Source organism: Pleurodeles waltl, chromosome 7 (genome assembly GCF_031143425.1).
Source record: "Pleurodeles waltl isolate 20211129_DDA chromosome 7, aPleWal1.hap1.20221129, whole genome shotgun sequence".
Taxonomy (NCBI): domain Eukaryota; kingdom Metazoa; phylum Chordata; class Amphibia; order Caudata; family Salamandridae; genus Pleurodeles; species Pleurodeles waltl.
The window spans coordinates 447,703,824-447,724,099 of record NC_090446.1 but is presented as its reverse complement, the minus strand read 5'-3'; the positions used below and the strand labels follow the sequence as shown (position 1 = coordinate 447,724,099).

The following is a 20,276-nucleotide window of genomic DNA, read 5'->3' as shown; positions in this document are numbered from 1 at the left end:
TGACAGCAATAGGTTAACCATCGGAGAGAATAGCTTTGCGAGGGCTTTATGTGCTTGCACTCCTAGTACTCCACTGACTCCTTTGTTTCTAGATCTGGGACTAAAACGGATAGCCGACCTTATAATTTTAAGACCTCTCTTATATTGGGTAAGGCTATGGACCGTTCCTGAATTAGATGTTTATAAGATCTCACTTCTAGATTTGCTAACATGCCCCAACTCAGCTTCTACTCCATGGGTCAAGCATGTATCTAGTTGGTTTAAGAAATTGGGGCTGGGAGACTTCTGGGAGAATCCCCATAAACTTGAGAAAGTCCATCTAAAAGTGCTGAAGCGTGTCTATTGGTCTCATGTGAGGAACAATACCATCAATCGTAAATCTTGTGGTCGCTTAACCAATCTATTTATTGACATCAAGTGGTACCCACAGTTTGAACCCTATCTAGACATTATACCCGACACCTTAGGCAAAAGCCTATATGCTAGATTACGCTTTGGGACCTTGCCATTGAAGACCTTGATGTGCAGATGGGATGCAAACATAATACACGATATATGTCCCGTGTGTGGTACCACCTCTGAAACAGTTGAACATTTTATGTTTTTCTGTCCTGCATATTCATCTCCTAGGTCCAAGTGGATCCACAATATGTGTCGGGAAATGGGAATAAGGAAATGTGCATTAGCTTTGAGGGTTCTAAAAAGCCATTACTCCAAAGTTTTAATATACGCTGTGAGCAAATATTTATTGTCAGCATGGCGCACACGCAGTCTTTATATCAGCAATGGATTTTAAGAATGACTGGATGAGATTTTTAGATGGGCCAGTGGAGGTAGTCTTCTTATTTGGTATTATGATTTTAAAATGCAACTGTATTTTATATTTTTATGATGATATTTATTGTGTATTGCTTTGATGATCGGTTGATCGAATAAAGCTTGCGTTTGACTGATTCCCAACTTACTTAGGCAGGTTCAGAGATCTCGGGAAAGTCATGGGGAATTTAGAAACACATCATATCTCCAATTTGCATTATCTCAGAAAAACATTCTAAACAATAATTCTCTGTCCTAGGGCCCCAAAGGGCCAAACTGTTGCTCTGCTACCAGAACTGTTAACGCGTCCCTTTATGATAATTTAATACACAGTAAGACTCGTTTTAGGCCAATGAATCTTTTGACCCAGTTCAGAGACACCTTAGGACGAGATAGCTAATCAATATGTCAATCAATACATCAATAATGTCATCAATATTTATTACCACAATGCATTTCACTTTAGTCAAAGACATTAATCAACTCAAGACACCACCATGACCTTGCAGTCATGAATAACCACACCTGTTTAGTAGAATTTTATGAGTTTTATTCCCTATTAGTTACAATTCTAAAAGCAGATGTGTTAATCTCAAAACCAAGAAACAAAGTAGCATGGTCACGATATGGCAACTCTGATAAGATTTCATTAAAGCAAGAATCACAAATATCAGAACATAACACGGCGTGAACATAGATCAATTCTAGCAGAGTATCATTAACGCGTCAGTTTAACAAAACATAGATTCAGTCGTTTGTCTATTTGCGTCAGTTTAGTGAACCCCTGTCCTAACCACTGATTAGCATTAGCATGTTGGGCTTCATGCAAAACAATTTAGAACACCAATTTTGAAAACATCTAGCTATGGTCTCTGTCAAAATAAGCAGTTGGTACCTAGAAAGGAAAAGCAAACAGACAAATCACAATTTCATTGTCATAGTTACCCTCCAAGGTTTAGGTCAGCACTCAGGTTCAGTCTTCGTCTTCAGGACATCAGTGATTTGCCATCAGTCAAAGCTCAGCTCTGGGGAAAAAGGGCACTTCCCTCATAAGGAGGTAAAGTGTAAAATGGGCAATCTAAGGAAGAGGATGGTTTTAAGCAAAACCATTAAGTCATCAAACAGAGTGACAAAGTTTCTGGATAAAATCAATAGCATTCCCTACCTAATTCTAAATGGCTCCCCGTGTCATGGGTTTTTATCCCTTTTTCGTTGTACATTCCCCTAAAATCTAATTGGTCGAATGTTATACCTCACTATCTCTACCCAATTAAGAAACAGATTATGTCATTAATCTTTCACCCCATATTATTTTACAGACATTTTATTGGTCCATATGATTGACGTCTTCAGAGGTAGCACGTCTGGTATGATTTCATCCTTCTGTAATTCTTTGCACATCTTTTGGTCAGTAGCTCCATTGTCTTCACCGGTTAAAACAACCTTGTACATTATACTAATCTACACTGTTGCATTTTGGCTAAACATTGCTACAAGCAAGATGAATGTCATGAGAACGGATCCACTATAGTTACATTCAGCTTCTAGTTGAAGAAAAACAAGAGGTCATGTCCTTTTGTGAGTCGGCACACTGCACATTTTGAAAAACACATTTAATATGAGAGCCAGGCAGCTAAGCTTCAGTTCATGCTAACTTAAGGCCTACAAGATTGTAGGAAGTTGGCTCTGTATGCACTATTTCAAAGTAAGGAATAGTATGCACAGAGTCCAAGGGTTCCCCTTAGAGGTAAGATAGTGGCAAAAAGAGATAATACTAATGCTCTATTTTGTGGTAGTGTGGTCGAGCAGTAGGCTTATCAAAGGAGTAGTGTTAAGCATTTGTTGTACACACACAAGCAATAAATGAGGGTCACACACTCAAAGACAATTCCAGGCCAATAGGTTTATGTATAGAAAAATATATTTTCTTAGTCTATTTTAAGAACCATAGGTTCAAATTTTACATGTAATACTTCAAATGAAAGGTACTGCAGGTAAGTACTTTAGGAACTTTGAATAATCACAATAGCATATATACTTTTCAAATAAATCACATATAGCTATTTTAAAACTAGACACAGTGCAATTTTCAACAGTTCCTGGGGGAGGTAAGTATTTGTTAGTTTTTGTAGGTAAGTAAACCACCTATGGGGTTCAAGTTTGGGTCCAAGGTAGCCCACCGTTGGGGGTTCAGAGCAACCCCAAAGTTACCACACCAGCAGCTCAGGGCCGGTCAGGTGCAGAGTTCAAAGTGGTGCCCAAAACGCATAGGCTTCAATGGAGAAGCGGGTGCCCCGGTTCCAGTCTGCCAGCAGGTAAGTACCCGCGTCTTCGGAGGGCAGACCAAGGGGGTTTTGTAGGGCACCGGGGGGGACACAAGTTAGCACAGAAAGTACACCCTCAGCAGCACGGGGACGGCCGGGTGCAGTGTGCAAACACACGTCGGGTTTGTCATTGAAATCAATGGGAGACCAAGGGGTCTCTTCAGCGATGCAGGCAGGCAAGGGGGGGGGGGGGGCTCCTCGGGGTAGCCACCACCTGGGCAAGGGAGAGGGCCTCCTGGGGGTCACTCCTGCACTGGAGTTCCGATCTTTCAGGTCCTGGGGGCTGCGGGTGCAGAGTCTTTTCCAGGCGTCGGGATCTGGGAGTCAGGCAGTCGCGGTCAGGGGGAGCCTCGGGATTCCCTCTGCAGGCGTCGGTGTGGGGGCTCAGGGGGGGCAACTCTGACTACTCACAGTCTCGTAGTCGCCGGGGAGTACTCCCTGAAGTGTTGTTTCTCCACAAGTCGAGCTGGGGCGTCGGGTGCAGAGTAGCAAGTCTCACGCTTCCGGCGGGAAACGCAGTTGTCTTGAAGTTGCTTCTTTGGAAACAAAGTTGCAGTCTTGGGTGAACAAAGCCGCTGTCCTCAGGAGTTTCTTGGTCCTTCTAGAGCAGGGCAGTCCTCTGAGGATTCAGAGGTCGCTGGTCCTGGGGAAAGCGTAGCTGGAGCAGTGTCTTTTAGAAGTGGGGAGACAGGCCGGTAGGGCTGGGGCCAAAGCAGTTGGTGTCTCCGTCTTCTCTGCAGGGTTTTTCAGCTTAGCAGTCCTCTTCTTCTTAGGTTGCAGGAATCTGAGTTCCTAGGTTCAGGGGAGCCCCTAAATACAGAATTTAGGGGTGTGTTTAGGTCAGGGAGGGCAGTAGCCAATGGCTACTAGCCCTGAGGGTGGCTACACCCTCTTTGTGCCTCCTCCCAAGGGGAGGGGGTCACATTCCTATCCCTATTGGGGGGATCCTCCATCTGCAAGATGGAGGATTCCTAAAAGTCAGAGTCACTTCAGCTCAGGTTGCCTTAGGGGCTGTCCTGACTGGCCAATGACGACTCCTTGTTTTTCTCATTATCTCCTCCAGCCTTGCCGCCAAAAGTGGGGCCGTGGCCGGAGGGGGCGGGCAACTCCACTAGCTGGAATGCCCTGGGATGCTGTAACAAAGGGGGTGAGCCTTTGAGGCTCACCGCCAGGTTTTACAGCTCCTGCAAGGGGGAGGTGATAAGCATCTCCACCTAGTGCAGGCTTTGTTACTAGCCACAGAGTGACAAAGGCACTCTCCCCATGTGGCTAGCAACATGTCTCGAGTGTGGCAGGCTGCTAAAACCAGTCATCCTACACGGGTAGTTGGTTAAGGTTTCATGGGGCACCTCTAAGGTGCCCTCTGGGGTGTATGTTACAATAAAATGTACACTGGCATCAGTGTGCATTTATTGTGCTGAGAAGTTTGATACCAAACTTCCCAGTTTTCAGTGTAGCCATTATGGTGCTGTGGAGTTTGTGTTTGACAGACTCCCAGACCATATACTCTTATGGCTACCCTGCACTTACAATGTCTAAGGTTTGGCTTAGACACTGTAGGGGCACAGTGCTCATGCACTGGTGCCCTCACCTATGGTATAGTGCACCCTGCCCTAGGGCTGTAAGGCCTGCTAGAGGGGTGACTTATCTATACTGCATAGGCAGTGTGAGGTTGGCATGGCACCCTGAGGGGAGTGCCATGTCGATTTACTCGTTTTGTCCTCACCAGCACACACAAGCTGGCAAGCAGTGTGTCTGTGCTGAGTGAGGGGTCCCCAGGGTGGCATAAGACATGCTGCAGCCCTTAGAGACCTTCCCTGGCATCAGGGTCCTTGGTACCAGGGGTACCAGTTACAAGGGACTTACCTGGATGCCAGGGTGTGCCAATTGTGAAAACAAAAGTACAGGTTAGGGGAAGAACACTGGTGCTGGGGCCTGGTTAGCAGGCCTCAGCACACTTTCAAATCAAAACATAGCATCAGCAAAGGCAAAAAGTCAGGGGGTAACCATGCCAAGGAGGCATTTCCTTACAAAGATTCATTTAGCATAATTTTAATAACATAATCATTAGTAATTAGTACAAAACCATTATTTAATACAAATACTCATAAGCATTAATCATTTTCATTAGTCCTCGTGTACATTGCTGACCACTCTCCGTGGTCACATTTCAAGTGCACGTTTTAAGCAAAGCACATTAATTCAGTTTCTATGTGGCATTATCACACATTATTTCATAAACATTTTATGTTAATATAGATTATATAAACTACGCTCTCTCACTCTCAATGTGTTAAAATTGAGGTTGTGTGACAACTAAATACACAATTTTAACTGAGAATACCATGGACTAAATATTGAAAGGTTCACAGTAGACATTCGTGGCTGAAAATATATGTAAAATGAGTTTCAGGGAAATTATAGGCTTAAAGACCTATGTGGATATGCACACTTTAAGGAATTTTGCTCTTTGAACTCCCTGATTAAAATGCTCTTCTACTTTGCAACAGAGAAGCTGGTAGGCGACAGCTGTGTATTTTGTGATCCCTGGTACAGTGCTATCTGTAGCAAAAGAGAAACAAACAACATGTTCGACTCAGCAGTGCTTTCTGATCTTACTGGCCCTGGTACTCTGAATCCCCCAATTCTGAAACTCATGCTGCATTCTCAGAGTGCGGACGTCTCTTTCCTTTTTAGGGTCGAGCCTGCGTTGCATGCGCTCGCGCATGCGTTTCGCAGCGAGACTCTTTTGTATTTAGTAAAGGGCTTGGAGCCCTGTCAACTTCACGTCAGTGTTTTTTATTGGTTGGTGGGCTTCTCTAATAAAATCTGCTTGCTTTCATTAGTCGAAGGCACGCATATGTCATGCCTTTTCCGGTGGCTAGCCCTCCTCCAGTGCAGCGACCAAGTACAGAAAACATGCGAGGCTCGCTGTTTTCTATCGGGCTCGTGGACTTTTTTTTCTCTAATTTACGAGCCCGATCTCGCTTGCCAGAAGTCGAGCGCTTTACATACTTGATTTCACTTTTTCGGGTTATGTACATAAATGCACTTTTGCCCGATAGGTGAAAAGTCGGGTTAGGAGTTTACATCGCGATCAGCTCTAACATGAGCAAACGCGAGACCCGTTGCATTGTAAATGTTTGTGTTGTTGCCACTTTCCCCGTCACTGAGCCGTGTAGACACTACAATTCTTGCATCACAAAATGCAGTTTTATTTTCTCCCGTCCCCGATCTCGCAGGCAGCTGAGCTAAGATGTTTTGGATCACTTTCTAATGTGCAATTTTTTTAAAAAACTTTTTTTCCGAAGTACAGTGGTGACAGTCACTTCGATTAAATTGTAGCCCTGCTTCAGTAACGCCTCGGTGCGTATCTTATTCTCGTAAACACGTGTGAGCGTCAGAGGCTTCACGCTTCAGTGAGCCAAAGTGAAACGTTGTCTTTGACAGCTGCGGCCAACAGAAAAAGGTGTGAGAAGGTCGCGTACCGGCGGAGAGGGGGTGCCTCCCTGTGGGGTCTGCAGATACCCCAAGCTCGCCGTCCTGAACCAGTATCTGCTCCTTGTGACCCTTTAACATCACTTCCCGAAAGAGCAGTTTACAGCATCGATTCCAATGGGTCAAGGTGGGAAACTGTTTAAAACTGCCGCCCCCACCCCATTTATAGGTCTGGCCTCCAGACACCTTCAGCTGAAAGGCTGTCACAAGGACGGTGCAAGAAGAAAAAAAAAAAGAAAAAAAAAAAAAAAGAAGAAAACAAAAAAAAAAAGTGCTCCTTGGGAGGCCTGACGGCCGGGACACGGAGGTGTTTTTGGCAAATACCTGGGAAGAAAAACCCAAAGAATAAAAAGGGGGAGCCGCCTGGCGACGTAAACCCCTCAGGCGGCGTGGCGGTAAAAGGGGCACAATGGTGGGCGGTGGGCCGTGAGAAAGGCTACTTACCTTGGGATGCCTCACGGCAGGGTAAGGAGGCCGATGGGGGAGTAAGCGGAACACGGCACATGCGGCCCAGACCCGCCGGTTGGCAGGGCACAAAATGGACAGACAAGGTAGCGAGTTGAGCCTAACAGCACTAAGAGGCTACCCCCCTCACGATCAGAGAAAAGAACCAACAAAAATGGATGACCCCAAAAAAGCAGCAGGAAGGACGACCTCAACAACAATAGGGTCAGAATTATGACAAGCAAAAGACAAGGACTTGATTGATTTATAGCAGAGTTGATGTCATGCAGCAGAGTTATGATCCTGTAGAAATGATTTATGTATGGCATATCAATTGTGATTTATGACCTGTCTCCAAATTACGATGTACAATCATAACGAAAGCAAGGTGTGGCACTCAAATGATTTATGACATTATAATAATTTATGGCCTTGTCATGGTGATTGGTGGCTGAACCTAAGGAGTGATGAGGTCAAAGATTGTTGCAAGAGTCTATGCTTGTAATAAAACTGCGGGCCAGTATTCCCACAAGAGATTGCAAACACACTTGTTGTTGTGAATTTGTTTCAAAATGTTTATGGGGAATTACATTAATTGGAGTGGGCCAAGTGCGGGGGTTATCCCCGTCACTGAGCCGTGTAGACACTACAATTCTTGCATCACAAAATGCAGTTTTATTTTCTCCCATCCCCGATCTCGCAGGCAGCTGAGCTAAGATGTTTTCGATCACTTTCTAATGTGCAATTTTTTTTAAAAACTTTTTTTCCGAAGTACAGTGGTGACAGTCACTTCGGTTAAATTGGAGCCCTGCTTCAGTAACGCCTCGGTGCGTATCTTATTCTCGTAAACACGTGTGAGCGGCAGAGGCTTCACGCTTCAGTGAGCCAAAGTGAAACGTTGTCTTTGACAGCTGCGGCCAACAGAAAAGGGTGTGAGAAGGTCGCGTACCGGCGGAGAGGGGGTGCCTCCCTGTGGGGTCTGCAGATACCCCAAGCTCGCCGTCCTGAACCAGTATCTGCTCCTTGTGACCCTCTAACATCACTTCCCGAAAGAGCAGTTTACAGCATCGATTCCAATGGGTCAAGGTGGGAAACTGTTTAAAACTGCCGCCCCCACCCCATTTATAGGTCTGGCCTCCAGACACCTTCAGCTGAAACAGACCTAGGGTTATAAAATACAGAGATGTTTTCATATATAGAGGGGCGTTGAGTCTGCCCTCTTCGTCTGCTCACGGCATTCACATATTGCTTCACCACAGTGTACAGTGAGTCAAGCCCGCTTCATACACTGCCGCTCCTGCCCAGGGAGTGACAGCGTTTGGCCTGGTCACATCCTCATAAACAAGAAACGCACTTCAGTGCCAAGGCTGTAGTTTACGTTGACAATGGCCATTCTTTCTTTCAGCTTTTAACCTCTTTTACCATTTTGTCATCCATGTGTATTTCACCTACGTGGCCAGGCTACAGTAATTCAAAGCCAATAGTAACTTTTTTTTGTTTGCCTCACGATTAATCGTATTTTTGTGTGTGGCAAGTTAATGGAAATGTTTTGCATACGTAATCACAGGAGTCTGAGATAAAGCACCTGTGTGGTTTATATTAAAATCACATGCAGTTGTTACATTGTTTTATTTCAAAATGTTTATTTTAAGCATACCACTGCCACATTTCAATTTGGTTTGGCGCCTTTTCAGTATCGCTGACCTTTGCACTAATAGACATTTAGCGCAGAATTATCAAACCCATTTACATACATTCAGTACTGCTGCGGATTGGCCGTACTGGGCATTGGGTGTTTCCTCGGGAGGCTGCATGGGTCGGGCCGCTTTTTTTACTGAGTGATGTGTGTGGGGGGCAGCTTTTTAGCAGTGCAGCAGTTTTAAAAGCACTAAAGAGTTCCTTATGTATCCAACTGTTTTCAGGCAACAATAAAAGTGCCCTTATTACCTATTTACTATATGTTTGAGAGAGGCTACCAAGCTGACAGCGTGCACACCCTCTGCCGAGGGACCCGCTCCAATCAGTCCTGTGCATGTGCCCACTTTCTGACTGTTCCATTTTTTAAATGCAGTAAAATGTGTAGAATGGATGGTTACAATAAGACATCTTGCTCACTTTATGAATATTGGTAGCACTATACGAGTGTATTAGGTATCCCCAGTCTGTATTTAATAAGTGTGTATTATGGGAAATGCAGGCGGTAACTTAACTCCTGGCGATGCTATCTATTGCTTCTCTCCTCCTTCCACATATCGGATGGGACGGAATACATGTGGGATGACATCAACAATACATACAGTTACAATATATTAAAGCAATGCTAGTGTGGCCTGAAAATATATCATTACAAATCACACCCTAGCATTAATAGCCTAAAAACCTAGAAAGAGCAAGCATGTTGTGATGACGTGCTTTTGGCAGATCTGACATTCCGGCACAGTTGTAGGTGATGGCTTATGGTCATCATTATTTATTGGATTGGGTAAACTAAGTATGCCTCAGTTGTCAAATCAGAAAACTAAACTTATATTTTATGGTAAATACATATAATATTGACACAGATTGATATTTTCATTAAGTGGTGCATGCACATTACACACATAAAACAGTATCCCTGCCACGTCAATATTTAGCTGTGCATCTAGCACAGAAATCGTCATCAACCTTTCATGAGAGCAATACATTTAAATCTTCAGTGCCTCAGTTATCCAAAGGCAGGATGAATATGCAAATCAAACTGTGTCAACTCCAGCAAGAATAAGCATTTAGTATGCCTCTTGATAGATATTGTTCAATTTTGTTTAAACACGTTTTTACTGTTGCCGGTAGGCCTGGGTTCATTTGCTATCGAATGAAAAACGAATTTTTAAGCCTGTGTTTGCACGCATTGGTACATTGCAAGTGCTTCAAGTGTCTGTTACAAAGATGAAGTATCCAAAGCCATAACTCTCTTGAGTCAAGCGCATGTCATTGCGTCACCATGCAGAAGTATCGTAGCCTTTTTAGGGTCGAGCCTGCATTGCATGCACTTGCGCATGCTTATCGCTTCTGAGACGCTTTAGGAGTTAGAAAAGGGCTCGGAGCCCCGTCCACGTCACGTCAGTGTCTTTCATTGGTTCGTGGGCTTGACTGTTAAAATCTGCTTGCTTTAATTAGTGGAAGGCACGCATACGTCATACCTTTTCCGGTGGTTAGCCCTCCTCGAGCGCAGCCACCAAGTACTGAAAACATGAGAGGCTCACTGTTTCCCGTCAGGTTGTGGACTACTTTTTCTCTATTTTCGCAGCGCGATCTCGCTTGGCAGAGGTCGAGCGATTTGCATAATATCGACCCTGTTACATAGTTAATTGCACTTTTGCTGGTTACATACATAATTGCACTTTTGCCGATACGTTTCATTACGAGTGAACTGTAGCAGCACGATTGCGCTGTTTTTTTTTCTTTCAATGTGGCAAGAAAAATCCAGTTGCGAGTTTACAACTGGTAATAGCTGTAACTCGGACAAATGCGAGACCCTAGTGCATTGCAAATGCTTGTTCCTGTTTGCAGATGTGCTGGGTTGGTGCTGGCAGCTTTTTTGCATATGAAACGTAGAGGAGTGCAGGGGCCCAACAGACAATCTTCATCAGCTCGCAGTGAGCACAGCTACCGACTGCTTTAGGCTTCTATTAAAGTTGTGTGTCTTGGTTTAGCTGGGCTACGATGACAAGGTTTGATGCCTATAATAAACTGTTACAGGTGACTAGTGAAATTATTTTCTTTTTTATGAGCGAATTCTAATGACAAAACATGTTTGTGATCAGAAAGTAGTTTAACAATGAGTTATGCAGTATTTTGTAATTCTTGCATCTCTCAGTGATAATATAAATATAGCTTGTGTGTCAGACAATAGATAGAACATGTGCTTGAAAGTGATAATCTAGGGATTGGGATTTGGCATATACAGGGTGCACAATCAGCCATTAGGATGCTATTGATGCAGCCCAGTGATGTCTTTTCAAACAGTTTCAAACAGACTCTGTGACAGAATTCTGAGGGTGTATTGGTGTATTGGTGTATGTGGTTTGATCTACCGGTAAGATAGTAGTCTGGGCCTCATGTGTCTGAAGATGAACACAATATTATTTCCGTCTGGTAGTAGAAACCATAGGAGATTTAAGTTAGGTGTTCCTCATCCTATCCTACCCCTACTGTTCTCCATTTTTTCCATTTCTGGTTTCTTTCCTTTAACACAGGACTCGTTCAATTTGTTGACTAATGACCTGGGCCTGGCCCAGCGCTTGGGCATCTGTTTTGGGGTGAAGCTGGTTCGGGGTGCATACATGGACAAGGAACGCAAGTTGGCTAAAGAAAGAAGTTATCCAGACCCCATCAATCCAGACTGGGAGGCCACTAGCTGTAGGTGAGTGGAGGGCCGAAGTGGCAGACTTCTGCACGGGGAAATGTGATGGTCCTCTGTGTGTCAGTGAGTGGCAAGAGCGGTCTGGTTCATACAGAGTGCAGACTGATCGTCTCCTTTCTCAATAGATACCAGGCAAGTTTCACTAGTTCTACTCCATATCCAAGAGGTAGAGTAGACGGTCCAAAAAAGGAAAAGCACAATTTTATTGTTCATTGTTGGGATGTATTGTTGCATAGATAGTAAACAGGGTGTACCTTTCTGTAAATCATTTTGCTGTGTCAGAAGGAAGTGTGGACAACTGGCCCTATTCAGGTAAAAGTTCTTCTTCAGCATGGCACAAAACACTTTGGACTAACATTCACAGTGAGTGTCAAGAGCATCTGTACATTGCTTATGTGTGGCACAAACACGATAGTGAGATTGTGTGCAGAGTGAGTATGTCTGCTGGGGGTAGCGGTATCCATTTTGGATGGCCCCTGGCTTAGCATGACACAATTTAGAGGGTGGATACAGCCTCTCCAAGACAGTGGAAGTGTATTGCATGCATTCGTGAAGCTAGAGGGTGGAGATACAGACACTGAAGTGTGGGAGGATGTATATAGGGTTGCCCTTTGACATTTTTGATGACCTTTAAGTAATGGATTGTTAATTCAGCATATTCTTTTATTAAAGTTGGTGCCGGTTCTAAATTGTAATTAGAATTGTATTCATATAGTGCTTACTACCCCTGACAAGGCATCAAATAGCTTTTTGGCAAGTAGCACGCTACTCCAGAACCCCAGAGGAATTAGTGGTGGATTAGTATAGGGAAATATGACTACAGTATTAATATTAGTATGGGTTAATTTGAGCAGAGGATATGTAATTTTGTTAGTTGGATTGACTAGAGTAATGGAGGGATAGAGGAGGGAAGAATCCAGAAGTGTTAATTGGGAGTTTATAGTAATAGGCTGAAGCTTGGGATGAGTAAAGGAGAGATGGAGGAGGGAGGAGTCTGTGGAAATGGGTTAGGGAGATCATAGTAGCAGAAGGGGTTTTGGAATAGTCAAGGGTGAAATAAGTGAGCGAGAATTTAGTAGGGTTGTTTGGGAGATCATAGTGGTAAACTGAGGTGTGAGGTGAGCCAGGAGGGGTAGAGGAGGGAAGAGCTTAGGCAGGGTTATTTTGGAGATCAAAGTAGTAGGATGGGTTTGGGAATGAGTCAGAGTGGGGATGGATGATAGACTGATAGAGACATAGGGTGATGGGAGACAGAGTAACGCTTACGAGAGAGTACATGTTATTTTGTTTTTTATTTTTTATTTTTTTATCTAATTATTTATTTTTGAATTTGTTTGAATTGTATTCATTTTTATTTCTTTTTTTCTCTGGTATATTATGACCAGAGTAATAAATAAATAGATATGTAAACACATAGTAAGTGAATATATGTGCAAGGAATATAATAATGGGTATATTAATATGAAGTAAAGTTGTATTGTATGAACACAGACTTTCAAGATTTGTAATATTTGATGTTAATTAATAAGTATACTTTTGTAACATTCATTTATCTTTCCTCAATTTTTCAATAGCAAAATGCTTGCTGTTAAATAGTTAAAATAATGTTTGCTCATTGTGATGTGTGTTGCAGCTTGTCTCCAATCAACGTCTGGGCAGACTGACAGTTGGGGCTTTGTGCATACTTCTCAGACAGCCTGAACACAGGGAGGGTGGAGGTGACACAGACGTGCATCTACATATTGCAAAGCCTTCCTGGGCTGAGAGAAGGGAGAGGCGGGGCACACCTGCATTTGTAAAGACTGTGCCCTGGCCTCACACAATAGGGTCGTTAACCCCCCACTGATGTTTGGAGCCTGTGCTGAAAGGAGAGAGAGGGCACTCCCAGAACCAGTTGTAGCTGGCTGGAACCTCCTCTCCCTACCATTGAAAAACACTGTAAGAACTGACTATAAGTACAGGGGAATTTCCCCCACAATTTGAACACTCATGGAACTTGAAACTGGACACAGAACGCTGATGAGTGGACACACCAGGAAACCACCTTGGACTGCTGCTGCTGTGCTGACCTGTGACCTGCCTGGTCACTAGAGGGACTGTCACCATCTGCAACCCTTGTGCTGGCCTGTAGTTGGGTCCACCAGCCTGTGCTCCCTTGTCTCCTGGTTGCTCCCAGGGGCAGGGTGCTGTGTCCCTGACCCCTGTAAGGATCTCTGCAGGCTGCAAACTTGGCTTAGCACGGTAAAAAGTGCTTTGTTTTTCCTCCAGAAAGATCACCGCTGCAACCAGGCGTTTAAACTTTGCCCCTGCGCTTAGAAAAGCGCTTTACTTTTGCCCCAAAAAGTCACCACCTCTGCCCGGGTCCAGCAACGAGCCCCTCGACATCCCCACGGCACCTCTGCCTTGGGTTAATCACCGCCGCGACCCTTGGATCGTATTTGTAATCAGCGCAAGGATCGCGCTGTTCTCCGTGCCCCCGGGGCACCAACAAAAGACCAGGACCGGAGCGAGTACGCTCCAACCGTGCCCCCAGGGCGAAGCGCGCTGTCTGACGCGCCCCCGGGGCACAGGCAGGCACCCTCCTTGGTGCCTGCCCCACGGAGCAGGCCAGGTCGGGCTTAATCGCGGCACGCGCACCAGATCGGGTGCGGCCGCATCAGGGAGCCGGTCGGAAGCCTCATCGGAGGCCCCGGCTCCTCTCCCTCTTCTCTCTGGCAGCCGCGCCATGGAAAAGGGCGGCTGCCTCCCCCTGAGCAGGACGCAGGGAGGGAAGGGAGTTCCCTTGCCCCGATCACTGCGCTAGGGGCGCGATCGCCCCCACCCCTCAACTCTTGTGGCTTTTGGGCCCCCCCTCGGGAGAGGGCCATCCGAGGCCCACGGGCCCCACCAGGATCACGGGACACCGGAGGGGCCCGTTCTACACCCCAGGGAGAGGGCACTGATCGCCCCCCTCACCCGCAGACACCGCGTGGCCCCCGTGGTGCGCACAGGAGTACCGGGGGCCCCCGTGTTCATCTCTAGGCACTGAAAGTGCCACTTCTACCAGGAACCAGGTACCCTTTAGGAAAACTAGGCTCTAGGAGCCTAATACAGACTTGTAGATGCTTACTATTCCCTACCTGGTTACGGTTTCTACATATATGTGCTTATGTTCCTTTTATGGGCATGTCTAGCTGATATGTAATTATATGACTTGTGGTATATTCTCTAAGGTTCCTTTTGTGGGTATTTAGAAATTGTTCATGACAAGTGCATATATCTTTGTCTATAATTCCTGACTACTGCTTATATTGCAGAATCCTGAGTACTTACGTGTTCTGATGTGACAACCGCCTATCCTGGCAGAGTATTAGTAACTTGTGTAACATTCTGAAAACTGCTAAGGTAGCAGGGTATTACTTACGTGTAATGTTGGTCTAATTATGTTTCGTGCAATACAGATTATTTTTACATAGCTCAGTGTTGTGTTTACTTTGTGGTGTACATTTTGCATCACGTGTGTTGTGTGTTGTGCCAACGGTTTACACATTGCCTCCAGGTTAAGCCTGACTGCTCGTGCCAAGCTACCAAGGGGGTGAGCAGGGGTTATCTTGGACGTGTAACTCCCAAGCCCTGACTAGAGTGGGTAGGTTCTGCCAGGCTGAGGTGCATACCCTAGCCAACCAGAAACCCCATTTCTAACAGTTTTGATCACTGGAAGAGGTAACATGTGTGGTGGAGTGTAAAGATTGTATGGTTGTGTGTAATTGGTGAAGAGAGGGGGAGGGTATTTGTGGATGGTCTGATGGAAGGTTGGGTATAGGTATTGTCATGATAAAAGGGGGTCTGGCAGGAACAAATAGAAGATAATGCTGTTGGTTTGTATGAACAGGGAGTGTGTGTCTGGATGGCTGGAAGTAATGTATAATGTGGTTTTGTGTGGTGTGGAAGATGGAAGGATGTGTTAGTGGGAATGGACAGAGTTGTGTTTGGTTTGAGAATGAAGGTGTCTTAATGTTGTGGTTGTTGTGGATATGTGTATAGGTGTGGTATGTGGGGTTTTGTGCTGGTTGATGAAACATTGCATTCTGTCTGAGGACTGTTTGTGGTGCATGAGTTGGATGCCTTTGCTGATATTGTGTTTGGATGTTGGAGGATGTGCAGAGAATAAGGTCCTTTCTGGTAAATGGAAAACTGGGCAGCATTTCTGGCCAGTCCTGAGCAGGTTCAAACAGGCAACTGCCCTTTTCCTTTCCATCCTTAGCCACGATGCTCGGGCCGAGACTCCTTGAGCCCTAGGCTTAAATAGCCCTATTGGCCAATAGAAATCTAGTCTTAACCCTAACCAACCAGATTTGTAAACCTAAACCATAGAGCCAATGGGAGACCTAACCCTATTAGCCAATCACACCCCTAATCCAGACTACCAATCACAACAGTAACCCTAAAACCTCAGTCCAATAGGAACCCCAGCCCTAGTACCAATCACAATAGAAGCCCTAAAACTACAGACTAATGGGAATCCCAACCCTAGTACCAATCACAATTAGAAACCCTAAAACCACGGACCAATAGGAACCCCAACCCTAGTACCAATCAAAATAAAAGCCCTAAAACCATGGACCAATAGAAATCCCAACCCTAGTACCAATCAAAATTGAAGCCCTAAAACCACAGTCCAATAGGAATCCCAACCCTAGTACCAATCAAAATAGAAGCCCTAAAACCACAGTCCAATAGAAATCCCAACCCTAGTACCAATCAAAATAGAAGCCCTAAAACCACAGACCAATAGGAATCCCAACCCTAGTACCAATCAAAATAGAAGCCCTAAAACCACAGTTCAGTAGGAATCCCAGCCCTAGTACCAAACACAATAGAATCCCTAACACCACTGCCCAATAGGAACCCTAGCCCTAGTAGCAATTAAAAAGCAAACCTTAATCCTTAAATCAATAGAAATATTAGTCTGCAACCAATCCCAACAACATAGGCAACAACCAATTGAAATTTATATAAGGGCCAAGTTAACTTAAGCCCAAGTCCCTGCGGAAGGGAGGAGGGAGGTGCTGCTCCATTCATAATCTCCTTGGATACAGATAGGCAGAATCCACACTTCCAAGCTAGCAGAGTCTACTTTCCAGGTAAGGGACAGATTGAAAAGCACTGAAATTCTGCTTCTCACGCAATCAGATATTTGGCTTTTTCAAGGCAAAAACAAGGGGTGCAGACCCTTTCTAAACAGAGTTTAAATCACAGAATCAGAATAAGCAGTCTCCTAAACACACTCTGGTTAGCCCCTGAGGTGTATGTAGCCTTTTTTTTTTTTTTTTAAAGTGGGTGGGGGGTTGGCTTTATGCAGGCTTTTTCCACAAACTAGGAGGGAAATTTCAAACAGTCACAGGTAAAAAACAGCAGTATAAAAAGACCAAGCGGGCTGAAACACAGGGAGCCTACAGTAAACAGGCACGTGTAGAAGCCCAAACACTTTTTAACAAATAACAAGAATTCCCAGAAAGCCTGGGGCTCTTACCGGTCTGCTAGGATTTCTTAATCATTGGGCTATATTAGGGCGCAGGGAAAACTGGGCTCACAAAATGGAGGTGGCTGTCTTGGGGTTCCCTTCACAAACTTAAAGGCCCAGTGCAGGTGTTAGAGGGAGGCTCAGGTTGCCTGGGTGTTAGAGAGCCAATAACCAATCCCAAGCCCCTGTGGAAGGGAGGAGGGAGGCGCTACTCTATTCAGAATGTCCTTGGATACAGACAGGCAGAATCCACACTTCCAGGGTCTACTTTCCAGATAAGGGAAAAGTTAAAAAGCACTGAAATACTGCTTGTTGCACACTCAGATATTTGGCTTTTTCAAGGCAAAACAAGTGGTGCAGACTCTTTCTAAACACCGTTTAAATCACACAAGCAGATTAAGCAGTCTCATAAACACACTCTGGTTAGCCACTGAGGTGTATGTAGCCTTTTTTTTAAAAAAAAGAGGAAGGGGTGACGGTTGGTTTATGCAGTCTTTTGCAACAAACTAGGTGGGAAATTTCAAACAATCACGGGTAAAAAACAGCAGTTTAAAAAGACTGAGCTGGCTGAAAGACAGGGAGCCTACAGTAAACAGGCACTGGTAGTAGTGTAAATACTTTTAAACAAATAACAAGAATTCCCAGAAAGTCTGGGGCTCTTACCGACCTCCTAGGATTTTTTGATCACTGGGCTGTATTAGAGCCTAGGGAAAGATGGGCTCACAAAATGGAGGTCTGCCTTTTTGTTAGATCATGATTGCTGCTTCAGAAAGGCAGACGACAACCAGGTGCATAGGCTCCATAATTCATTGTGCCTATGTTTTGAATATGCCTATTATGAACCTGGTGTAAGAGCCACCACCTTCTAAAATGACTGTCTGCACCAAAGCCAGAAAAATCAACTTCAAAGGGAGCTACCTCAAACCAGTTCAAGAACTGTTAAGAGTGTCTGGAAAATAATTATAAAAGTAGACTCAAATCACCCACTTTGTTTGTGGCTAAAGGTCTTCTGGATGAAGGAGGTTAATGTTCCACATTTGCTCAAAAGCCAGTGCTGCTGTCTGGATGACAGCCCGTCTTCAAGAGTAAGTAGGACATCATCTGAAGTCTATGCAACTTGCCAGAGAAGCAATGGGCCGCCAGGTACCTAGATGCCTGCCTAGTCAGAAAAGACAGGCAAGCACCTAGCTCCCAGAAGTAGAGACTGTCCTGATGGAGAAGTCCATGTGTGTGGAACAACAAGAAGTTGCTGACTGTAAGTGGCAGTGTCGATGGGATGAACCTGTGTTGTAAGAGGTTGTCTGATCACTCAGATGGTAGACAGCATAGCAAAACATGCACTTGTGCCTTGTGTTGCCTAAACCCAACTTGTGGGGAGGTCACCACAGACATTACCTAACACTATAGAATGGGAACAAGGGAACCATAGAGGGTGTAGTGCTTCATTCAGAACCCTGTGGGTGAGATCTTTTAATCTTGTAGTCGTACTTATATCTAACTGTGTAGTATTACGTACTGCTGTGATATTAAAGGTACTTTCTTTTGCTAAAAAGACGAGCACTGGGCTGGGCTATGATTTATTGTGTCTGTTGTTTTACTATTGAGTTTGGAGTCTCTGTTTCCCATACAATCTCCCTGAGAAGCTTTGACTGCTTGTTCTTGTTACCCTGAGAATTGAGTGTGGAAAGGATCTACTTGGGCCACTTCATAGAGCCGTAGTAGGTCAGACCCCAGTACACCACTGCAAACAACCCCAAATACTGTGGCCCAGTAGCCCCTATCTGCCCTGTGACTCTCCCAAATGGAGTCTGCTGACATTCATTGCTATTAATGGGACAATCGCTTGAGTTCTCTTAAGATTCTGAAATTACTCAGCACAATGCAACTGGGTTAAGTCTGGTGAACTAGGAAATCGGGGGCAGTTTAATCCAAATCTTACGTAATGCAGTGCAGCAAGACACCTTGCTGCGCTGCGTTGCATGACAAGGAGAAGGCAGGAATGTCCCATATTTAACATAACACAACATGTGCTGCCTAGCACCAACATAGGCATCCTTGCACCATGATGCAAAGGTGCCTGCCTTGCAGGCAAGATTGTTTATAGAAAGAGGAAAAACAAGGAAAAATATAAATATTTCCCCTTGTTACTCCTCCCTGGGAAGACATAGCATTTGGATGCATTCTCAGGTCTACCACTCATTGTAAATCTGGGAATGTGCCAAAATTCAAGGGAGGATGCATGGGAACACCCATGCTGCACCAATGGAACACCCCCCTGGGGCAGAGTAACTTGTGCTGCCTTGCATTGCTCCAGATTTACCAAGCCACACAGGCACACGCAAGGTGGCCTTGTGTGGCTTGGTAAATCTCATTCTAGGTTTGTGTCATCCTGAGTCCCCTTGCATGGTGCAAGGGTGACGCAAAACCTTTGATAAATATATTACATTAATTCTTAGTCTTGGAAGGGTAAAGGAAAGCTTGTTTGTTACCTGTTATATGATGAAGCAGGTGAATGCTAAATCAGCACTAGTGAGAAAGCATGCCCCAGTGCTAGGATGATTAGGTCAAATGGCCTAACAGGGCCTCGGCTTGTGGAACTTCACTTTTAGTCCATACACAAGGTGAACTCTCGAGAATATGAGATGCATTAGAGGACCATGAGGATGATGGTGCAAAAGTGCTGCTCCGGAGTTGGTAAGTCCAGTGACTGGGGTAAGAGGCTGAAGACCCGTTCATTAATGGGGCATTTATGAGATGGCTAGATGAGACAGAGGGCCTGAGGAGTCTTGACCTGAGCACAGCATACATCACAGTTGGAACTTTCTTGGTTAAGAAAGCAAGCTTCAATTTAGTCTACCATGGTTTATCTGCTATGAGTTTGAATGAAAGGCTGTTGTGATGGTTTAAGGAGCTCGGTTCTGGTTGTAGTACCTCCACACTTTTTTGCCTGATTTTGGATGCAACTTTGACTGAGGTGCACTGGGTTCCTGCTAACTAGGTTCCCAGTGCCAGTGTTCCTTCTCTAAAACAGACACCTGGTCACTTTATCTCCAAGTAACGAGGCCCTTTAGCCCCCTAAATGCCCATAGTAAATAGTACCCCTGGTGCCTAGGGGCCTGGGTACTGGAGAGCCCCCCCCCCAGAGCTGCAGCACAACTTGTGCCACTTTGAGAGTCCCGGCACCAATCTTATGCAGACTGCCATTGCAGGCTGCATGACAAGGCGCTCCCCATATTGAAAACATGACATGGCACACAGCCTGTGTGCCCTGTCACCTAAATACTGCATG

At 45.0% G+C, this 20,276-nt stretch overlaps 1 protein-coding gene across 1 annotated transcript in view; it reads left to right on the top strand.

The window, feature by feature from the left end:
* The window catches only part of PRODH2 (proline dehydrogenase 2), a 273,534-nt gene that overhangs the window by 147,724 nt on the left and 105,534 nt on the right, over positions 1-20,276 (top strand). Inside the window, exon 7 of the mRNA XM_069243992.1 lies at positions 11,318-11,484. Coding sequence (XP_069100093.1) covers positions 11,318-11,484 — 167 coding nt within the window. The remainder of the gene's footprint in view (positions 1-11,317; positions 11,485-20,276) is intronic.